This window comes from Halyomorpha halys, unplaced genomic scaffold (genome assembly GCF_000696795.3).
Source record: "Halyomorpha halys isolate HHAL.00 unplaced genomic scaffold, Hhal_1.1 Scaffold353.1, whole genome shotgun sequence".
In the NCBI taxonomy this organism is placed as follows: domain Eukaryota; kingdom Metazoa; phylum Arthropoda; class Insecta; order Hemiptera; family Pentatomidae; genus Halyomorpha; species Halyomorpha halys.
This window is the reverse complement of record NW_027105574.1, coordinates 212,840-223,754: the sequence shown is the minus strand read 5'-3', so window position 1 is coordinate 223,754 and position 10,915 is coordinate 212,840. Positions and strand designations below refer to the sequence as shown.

General features: G+C 30.7%; 1 protein-coding gene across 2 annotated transcripts in view; it reads right to left on the bottom strand.

Moving 5' to 3' along the window:
* LOC106681633 (nephrin) overlaps positions 1 to 10,763 on the bottom strand; it is a gene marked incomplete at its 5' end in the record, with an annotated part of 151,099 nt that extends 140,336 nt beyond the window's left edge. For both annotated transcript variants that reach the window (XM_067052152.1, XM_014422062.3), the window contains 1 exon segment: positions 10,631 to 10,763. In XM_067052152.1, the coding sequence (XP_066908253.1) occupies positions 10,631 to 10,763 (133 nt within the window).
* Positions 10,764 to 10,915: the final 152 nt, after the last annotated feature.

Genomic DNA, 10,915 nt, shown 5'->3' with positions numbered 1-10,915 from the left:
ATTCTCCACATGTTTTTATCATGTCACTATGTCACCTACAGCAAATTTACTTGTTGTATATATGTGTATACAGTTGTAAATATCAATAAATAAATTATTAAAAAAAAAAAAATTATGATTTCAGTATTAATATGCACCTTCAAATTACACAATTAATTATAGCCCAAGATTATGGAAGACAGTAATATTTAGCGAGGCGCTTTGTCTAAACCGTCTCAGAGGTACAGATCGAAGGGAGACTCACCTGGGAATAAAACCATTTCCGATTACAGCTCGGCAAATGGTCGTCTTTCTCTGCAACAAGAATTGGTACAATGTATTGAATGTTCCAGCCTTCTCTATGCCAAGCCTTCTACAGAGCTACTTCTTCATTCTAAAGAGCCACTATACTTGATAAGAATAGATAAAGGACCTTTTTTAGTGTAAAGAAACACGCAGTTAAAAAAAATTTTTTTTTAATTATTTATTTAATGTAATTTACAACTGTACAAAATAATAAAATAGGTAAATATGTAGTATGTCGTTAAAAAATTAAAGTTGAAAAATAAAAAAACCTACTTTAGGTTGAGAAAAGGCGAGTCGGTACAGCAGTCTCAAGGTAAATGAGAAATTATTTTCTCCTCTTTTGACACTCAAGAGATTATTTTAATTTTTATAACCCCAGCCTAATCTACTGTCCGAATTCCCTAAAAAATGAAAACATTACTTATAATCAACCTTTTAAATCAGAAGTATAAAGTTTCCGGTACTTTTTTCTATTGACAGTATATGCAAATGCAATACATAATTGATGTTCCAATCAGTTAACGCATATATGTTATATGGAACATTATTTATTGTAATATCATGCATAGTAATGTTTCAATATACCTTGTATTACATTTCAATGTGGATCTTGAAATTATTCATACATACACCTCTCCCTACTTGAATTCATCATATTAATTTGGTATAATTATGATAAACAATTTATTTGCAAGACATTTATTTAGAATTTTCTATAAATTTTGTTTAATAATTAATTGCCATTTTTTAATTTGTTGTTATTTTGTATTGTATTACAGTGCAAAATTGAAAATTTAGAGAGCTTCATGAACACAAACCCTCAATAATGGACAAAAGCTGAAATGCACAATAAGTAATCATCATAGAACCGGATAACTATTTTACTCTTTTAAAATTCATGAAAATTGTACATCTTAAAAATAAACCTGTTGTTCATCATGATGGTTGATTAAATTGTATAGTAGTCAACTATCACATTATTTTTACCATGTTCCAGTCTTAGAGTGTCGGATGATCCATATGACTACGACATTTACCAAATGGTAATATTCATATTGTTAAGAGTCGAAATATACAAAACACGAAAATGGAGGACCACAGAAATGAAGTACATAATTCATTCTGTTTAGAAGAATAGTAAGACTGCTAATTCTTTGTTACAAGAGCAAACAAAACTGTTGTTAGTGATGGAGTGATGTTCATCATAAAGTGTATGCTTTCCTCCTGTGGATTCCGTTCTCATTCTCTTCTTAGAACATGTTCCAGTTCTGGTATGGACCGTGGTAGGTATGGATGATAGCGAATGTTCTATCCTAGCTGACCTCATAAATGTTCTGTTAGATTCAAATCCGAGCTGCATACTGTCCAGTTCATAACCTGTACGTTGTTGACATTTATGAATTCGCACAACCTGTTGGTGGTCTGAGGGAGAGTCCTATCATGCATAAATATGAATTTGTCTCTAACGGCATTTCCATTAGCTCTTGGACAATGTTCCGTTGTGTTGTCATTCGCGAACGAAACTAAATCACTTTAGTTGAAAAGGAGAAGGGAGAAAAACTATGTTACCTCTTATCTACATATCACCCATCTTCTATTTGCAGTGTAAATTTGAACTCATTTGAGAAGAAAACTCTCTTCCGATACCTCCAGTGTCAAATACGGTGGTCATTGCAAACAGATTTCTGTCGATTTTGTAATTTCTAGTCAATCGTAGATAGGGTTCCTCAAAGGAAGACCAATTACGAATGGTTTGAGAATAAACCATGGTTTCTGTAGTGCCACTTTGGATAGCAGGTGATGTGGTCTGATGATTTTTAAGGTATTAGAGTCGTATGAATCGATGTTCATTTAATGTGGGTCTTGACAGATCCGCAGTATTGTGAATTTTTTTTGTGTGTTTCCCTACATGTTCATTTCTTACATACGAATTGGGGGGAGGGGGTGTTACAGATATCCAATCTATTCTAACCAAAGTGGGAAGTTTTTATTCCGTTAGTCATAAAATAAAAATCTGACTGGATTCGATGGTAACACCTCAACTCCCCGGGCCACAAACGGGATTTATGTAATCTTTAACCTATCCCATAAATGCTCGAACAGCATACCTGACCCAAAAACTTCTAGGCCTTTTACTATTCACAATCCCACTCATGTTAAACTTAGAAAGACACCGTTGTACATGTTGTAGGGAATCCATAACAAAACAAACAACATCAAACGTAAATGGGAACAGCATGACACTAATAAATAAGGTAGAGAATAGCCCCATATCTATAAATCATCCGAGTTCCAAACCACAGATTATTCTGTTTAGGACATGTTTAAGAGAACAATCATTCAATAGGAAGTACAACAAAAATGTCGTGTTGCGCGTTGTTAACACCTGTTCAGAGACTGAACTGGGAATAGTTTATATCAAGTACGAATCAATTTAACTAAACATTTAAATTTTCAACTCGTTAGCAAGACTGCTGGTAACTGGTCGGAAGTCCGATTAAGTTGGGTATTCGGTTAATGGTTAATCCTGCGATAATTGTCCAAGACGGACAGACAGTTTACTTTGGGAAGGAGCGAGAGAGAGAGTGAATTAATTATAAGCTGCTATTGAGCTGGATGGGAGGGGGGAGAGGGGGAGGGGGGCCGGTGTTGAGGTTGTTTAGGAGTGGAAGTGGGAGGATTAGCTCATTAGTTGACGGCTTGAGTAATGGCCCTCTCTTATTGCCCCAGCCAAATCCAGCTCTTGTCATTTGTTTAAATAAGTGTGTGCATTCAAACGTGAATATATCATTGGCGATAGGGTATCCCGGGTCGTTTTACAAATATATCCCGAGTCCCCGCTCGTATACGATTTGTCTTCTAAAAACTAATTCATTTAGCCATGTTATACTCTAAATATCTACCATAAATAAATATTAAAGTTGGATTAATATATACTGGTATACAAGCATGTTATGTGATAGTAAGAGACATCGAGACTGAATGGTTTACTTAAGGGATTAGAATTGAACTTTAAGGGATATCTTAACCTGGTTCTTACAGGACTATCATCAAATGAATGAAATATTTTCCGTCAGCCCATTCATTGTATTTTTTTAACTCACGAGGCTTCTGAGGCAGCAATGGGGTGACGGTAGCAGCGTGGTAACGCTCCTGTCTGCCAATCCTTAGATTGCGAGTTCGAGCCCGGCCCTATCCGGGATTTTTTTTTTATGGATTTCTTAAGTACATCGCCGCGAGGCCTTGGGCCTCCACGGTCTGTCGCGCCAATAAAAAAAAAAAAAAGAAAAAGAAAAAAAAAGAAAAAAAAGCTGCTGACGCGCCACTCACTGCCCTTGGCTTTAAGATTTTCACCATGTACGTTCGTTTTTTACATTTTATTTCTTTTTACACTCCTTCACCGTCTCTACTCTTTTCTTTATTACTTCTCCTTCATTGTGTCATTCCAGTATTTTACTAACATATTTCATGAGTTACATACATTTTCTTTCCCATTATTTTTTTCAATAACTTTAATTTTAAATAATTATTATTAAATTAAAATATTCATATCTGTGTTTATTCCTTTTTATATTTTATTTCTTCAATCCTGTTATTTTACTTACATATTTAATTACTTACATATATGTTTTATGTCCCACTTTTTTATTTTAAATAATTTTCATTTTGTACATATATTTAGTAATTAGATTTTTGTACGTATTTTATTATTTTTCTGTTTCTCTTAATTCATTTTATCATCACATTTCTCGCAGTACCTTTATCTTTTAATAATACTTAGACTATACATGTCTTTCAACAATATTTGTGTAACTATAATGTTAGTTGTTTTCTAATCATTATGCAATTCCTCTTATTCATAATAGTTGCTATCTTGTTTTTAATTACCTCAAAAACACTAAGAAAAATTGCTTACATTAAAGTTTAGTACCATCTATTGCAAATATTTTCAAGAAACATGATCAAAACGATAATAATGATGAAGATGGTTGCGGTCAAAAGAGAAACAAAAATAGTCAACAAATATTTATTTTCCGATGTTTCGTCCCAGTTTGTAGAGTTTCATCAGGGCTGACTTCAAGCAACCAAAGCTATCAACGACAGCCCTGATAAAGCTCAACAAAGTGGGGCGAAACGTCGGAAAAAAATAGTTGTTTCGGTTATGACCTCAGTCCTAACTATCTTCTTCATAATTTGAGATTATACGGTCAATGATTTATATATATTAAACTACAATAAATTTGTTTTTACAGAAAAAAAAATAACTTTAATAAGTTTTGCGTTGTTATATATTTTTTCTTCCATTCTTCAATTGCATAACTATTTTTATTATTTTTTATAGTTTCTATTAATTATTTGAAATCATTCAATTATAACATCGCAAATAGTAAGGGGCGTCTTTAGTAAGAGATTTATTCCTAAAATTATCCATTGTTTAAACAAAAATAAAATTGTTATAATTATTATATAATGCTCAGCAGGTTTTCCAGCTCAAATTAGTTAAAAATGCACACAAGTATTCAAATTTATTTTATAAAATAATTTCAGCCTTATTAAAAAATCGGTTCAGACAACTTGCGTTCAGGTTATGATGTGATGACATCGAAACCCATGCAGTTGAACTGACTTTTGCTCGCACTAGCTTATTATTTTGGTGACAATGTTCTATCACACATTGTCATCTAAGCGTATTCAATGTCTAGATGATATTGAAATCTATAATTAAAACTGAAAATCCTGTGGATGAGATTTAAATATCTCTAAGATCGATTTAGCAGTCGAAGAAAGAATTTAGATAATTTACGAGCTAATAATAACAGGTTTAGTAAAAAAAAAAAAAAAAAAAATGCGAGGAAAAATATGAAGGATGTAGAAGAACTTTGAGAAGAATGCCTTCATATTCTTTACGAAGTGAGAAGATTCGGAAATGAGGTCGCTCCAACTGACATAAGAATAATACCTTAAGATGATTTTTAAAAGCTATTGGTACAGCACTTGGAAGGAGAAAGAAAACCGAAGAATTTAAAACACCGCATTCCGCGTTCTACTCGATACTTGATGAGGTGAATGCAAAGGGCGAGTGAAGTTACCATGACGATAGTCAACGTTAAAAAAAACAAAAAAACTTGAACAGGGGTGTGTTTAGGATTTTGGGTTTGACGCGGTTCATTGGATAGAACTTTGTTAACAGGGACTGAGGTTGTTCTGATAACAACAACCTCCAGTTTCGTAGGGCTTTTTTACTTTAATGAGGAATTTATTATAAATACGGCTGGATGTTTTTGAGAAAGTTATTGAAGAAACAATATTAATTTTCCAACAGTGAATTACAATTTTTTTATTGATTTTATGCATATTAAAAAAATAATAATATGGCTACTTAGCTTAAAGTTGTTTTAAAGTTTTGATTTTATTTTGAATTGGACTTATCCCAAAGGATAAAATAATAATAATATTCTTTATTTATTCTGGGACTAGTCCTTTTAGAATAATATTACAGGCATCGACTAGAGGCATTAATGCCTTAGAGTATAATACAAAATAAAAAAAAAATGATCTTCGAAAATCCTACAATATAACTAAAATAATTTTAAAAGAATTGACTCACCAGACTTCCTAGAGAGATAATCCAGAACTAAAATAATGAATTCGAGAAGAAAAAAAAAACAACAAAAATAGTTTAAAAAAATATGTAAAATAAAAATTTACAAGAAACAAGATAAAACAAAACCGCATTAATCATCGTGACTAACTTCTAATAATATAAATGAAAAAAAAATTTAAAAAAGGAACAATTATTATTTATATAAATATTTGCAAGTAAAAAAAAATAACCATAAACATCAAAGGTAGAAAAAGAATTTAAAAATAATAATAAATAAATAAGAGGAGAAGATGGTTGGTGGTGCGGTCAAAGTGAAACACAAATAATTTGGTGTAACCTATTTTATTGTGCCAACGTTTCGGCTAGAGTTTCTAACCTTCTTCAGAACTTTTTTTTTCTATTCATTTCTTATGGTATACTTTACTTATATTTTGCCTCTTTATCAATTATTATTGTTTCATATATTTTCTTCCTCTCAATTTTCTTTCCATATTTGAATTTTTAAATTATTAATAACTAATATGTTCATACTTCTTTGCATTATATAACTTAATTTTTATTTCATTTCCTTAATTATTTTATTTTACCCACTTTTTCAATTACCTATATATACATTTTATTTCCCGCTTCTCTGATTACTTCATTTTATTAATTCTATTTTGCAAAATTATTCATTTAATGTTATTCTGTTTATACTTTCTTTTTTATTTTCTATACTTACTGTGGTTGTTATCTTGTTCTGTTCTTAGCCCTTATTTGTGTTTTACTTTGACCGCACCCCTAACCATCTTCTCTTACGTCATCCACGGTCAACTATCTCTCATAATTATAAATAAATAAGAAGGCAAAAATAAATAAATTAATCATCTAATAAATCTTAAGCTATGTATTATCGAAAATAAATAAATAATTGTATGGCTACTTATAATGCATTGCAACCACATCAATGTCCCAATAATTATTAGGATTTCAAATGAATATTTCGTTTTTAATTTGCTGTTTTTGTAGATTATTTTTGGCAATGGCCTATAGATGTTGCCATCAGGTTAATTCGCTTAGTAATAAAATGAATAATGATTTTAAGTGCTGACAAAGAAAATTGAAGTTTTTAAGGCTGTCCATTTCTTCGACAAAACAAGCAGAGCAAAGTGACTATCTGACTGCCTTTGTGCCCAGACACTTTAAGAATTTTCGTTTAAAATTTCTGAAATTGTATTTAAAAATTGGTTGAGGCAACCTGGATGGTAGGAACAGTTTCAAAGATAGAAAAAGAAACCCCCGAACTAAGCGCATAAAAGTTGTGAAGTTGGAGTTTGCTCTTTATATTACACTTGCCTGAAAGAGAAACAGACCAAGTGATAAGATACAGGGGCCTAAAGGCTTTTCGTCTTCAATTGGAATTTTATGAAGTTGGTTTCTTTTCGAAGGTAGGATGTTGCGGCATGTTGTTTAGTAATATTCCTATATGGGAAGAAATAATCATTAATATTAGTTGCTGAGGTGGGAACTTCAAAGTACCTCGGTACCACGACTGACTTCCATTAATTGATATCAACTTCCTTGAAGCCCGGAATTTGTCTCTCTTTTGACGGTGGCACCTCCTCGGAATTTCATATCTATGAAATGAAATGAAATGAAATTTCATTTCTATGGTATTTATTAAATTCGATTTATATACTCTTAGTTTCAAAATAACCTATTTCTATTAACCCTGGTAAAATATGTAATTTATGCAAGATTGTTACTTATTTTGGACTTGAGGTTCCACACAAGTTTTGCAAAACAAAATTTCAAAAATTTTATCTGAAACGATAGCATCTATTAAAGTAATTACCTCCGTGGAATTCTCGAACATAGAAATACTTATAAATAGTACTTGTAAAACATTGTTTAAATTTATTAAGAGAGAATTTTGTTTCTGTTTTACTTATGTCACTGATTATACACTGTAATAGTGGCACATCTGATCAAATAAAATGTTTTTTTTTTTCATTCTGTCTTTGAATTTCTCCATATATATATATATATATATATATATATATATATATAGTCTGTTACTTGTTACTTTCTGACACCCCTACTAGCTTAAAATAGGCGACATCTTCATTTATGTAAATTTATTTTCTGTCCAGTTAACGCCTGGATTAGGGAAACATGGAATGAGATACGAGATTTCGTTTTGAAACTTCATAATATTTTAGCAGTGATTTTTGTCACTTTTGTAATTTATTTTATGAAATAAAATTTTTATTTCATTAATATAAGTGTGTACAATAATTATTACATTAATTTGGTCCATACTTTTATACAATTTAATTTTCTTTGCTGCTATATACTTATTACTGATAATTAATTATAATTTACATTTTTGTAAAAAATTAACTGAAAGAAAAAAAAACTATTTCTGTTACTACAGGGCTTAAAGAGTTTAGGCCATATTGGACGAAATTATGAGTCAATTTGTACTTGCATTCTTAAATGGTGTCTATATTTGTTTCTGAATGCATTTTAGTTATTATTGTGTGATATCAAATGTAGTTTACAATTCTTAGCTATTGTCTTGGAACAGTTTTATTCTTTTTAAATTGGCTATAGTAGTGTTGCAGTAGTGTTGTAGTAGTGCATATGGGACAGGCATATCCAACAAAAAGTTTTAATAGAGTATGATTGATTTGTAGAGTATAAATTATTTTTTTGGCGATAGTTTTGATTTTGTATTAAAATATGGGAATTTTTTTTCGTTTTTCCTTGTGTTTTTTAATTTTTAATTGATATGCAGGTTGAATAATAGTTTATAGTCTTACGTTACTTCTAACAATTGTTCGAATTTGTGAAGTGTGATATGAGTATCATTTAAAACTAGGTTCGATGAGTAGAGGTTTTTTGAAAATTATAGCTTTTTAATTTCTATGTTTAGATGTAACTCCCCCTTTTTTAAGTACTTCGATGTTTTTTTTTTTGGAATTTATTTGGTGTACGAATGTAACATTCCTTTATATGCTCATTACAATCTCCTGCATTACGAGTTCCCCGATAAATTGTTGGGCCAATGAGGTAATACTTAAACCCCAAACCTATTGGGAGATAAACAGCCCGCCAATGGCCGAAATGTAAATGGAATAGTCTCGTTTATTTTCCATTTTGTACTTTTGTAATAAAACTCCTGCCTAATAAGAATTGACAATGATCCGTATTGAATAATTCAAGTGCTCCGACTGGTAGGCTTTGAATAAAGAGGAGTCGGCTCTGGGGTATCCTTCCCAGTGCCTTAATCTTTTTTTCTTACTGAGGGTGGATGGGAGGGGGTTGTTGTGTATTAAAAACCAAATCAAACCCTCAAATGGAAAGTTTTTTTTAAAGAAAACATAGCATCATTAAAAAAGGCAACCTTAGGACATTTGTTGGTTTGAAAAACTATGTTGATTCGAACAGCTCGACTCAATATATTTTCTGAATTTTATTAGACATTAGTTACAAAGTTTATTACATTGAAAATAACCAATAATTTTCAAACGATTAATTAAATATGTCAGTATTTTAACGGCGGTCAATGAAAAATTACTACTTAAGCCAAAAAATATTTCGACTGGGTAGCAAAAAGATGACCGTTTATAATTGACAGTATTCCCGATAAATATATGATAAAGGTGTCAAAAATGATTTAATTTAGATTTTTAGCTGTTCTTGTGATTTTTTCCTTGCAATATACATATTTATTACTTTTATATATTAATTACTTTTTTATATTTATTGATCCTTTTTCTTATTATTGGTATCTTTTTAGAATTATTACTTTTATATTTATTACTTTCAGCCTTATGTATTTATTTATTTTATTTTTCGTATCCACGTATTGTTTATATCCACGTGTTTTTTAAAAAAAATTAATAGATTATAATTGTGGACGGCCATGATGGGTTTTTGTGTGTATATATTTTTTACTATATTTAAAATATTTATATGATTTGGATATAGTTGTGTTTTATGTTTGATGGAAAAAGAGAGAGGTTTTAAAATTCGAATAATGGACAAATTAAACACACACATAAAGAACGATAAAAAGATAGAAAAAATAATAAATATTAAAAAAAATGTTTTTCGTCGTTTATTAATAATTTAATTACTGAAATTGTAATTAGTCCATATTATGTAGTACTTTTAAGCGACTAATGACCCCCTATGTTATTATATAATTTTTATTATTATTTTATTTTTCGTGACTATGGATAAGGACCTACAAAAACAATTTAACGACACTATTTCTAGAAGCTCATCTGTTAATGGATTCAATATGTAAAAAAATGTTTGTTGCTTTAGCGCACTTGCCCAGCCTCCACTGGCCACACGTGGGGCGATAGAGGGGGCTCAGGGATCCTCAGGTCGATTGTGTAAATATTGTATATATGAGTGTAAATGTGACTAGAGATTATATTATTTTTTATCATTATTTTATATTATTTACTTATTTTATCATACACATAGTTTGATCATGTTCATTTTGTTTATCCTTCTGTTTGTATATATTTTAAGAGAGATTTATTTATTGTTATTTTATTTTAGTATGAATGTGATCATTCATCACTATTACCTATTGCCCACAACTGTGTGGCAGATTGTAATATCTGTCAATAAATAAAAAGTATTTTCTATTCTATAAAAAAAAAAAATAATTTTTTGGCAAGGAATAATTAAAATAGCAATATAGTTTTGATTAGTGGTGATATGAAATCCAGGGATTACCTGTAAATCGGTGATGAGACTCCCTCCTTGTACCAAATGAGAAGATGTACCTTGTCCCCTTTGGCTGGTGGGGTGATGTCGCATGGCAATTTAGCTACACCACCCGCAACAGCTTCCGTTTTGGTTGTTTTGACTGAAACAGAAGAGAAATAATCACAATTATATTTTGTATATAACGTAAACTAACGTATGCGTAGATTACAAGTGAAAAAAAAATCAACAGTAAATAAGAAATTAAAGCACACACGGGTATATAGGTCGAACGTGATTCTGACCAAATCACCT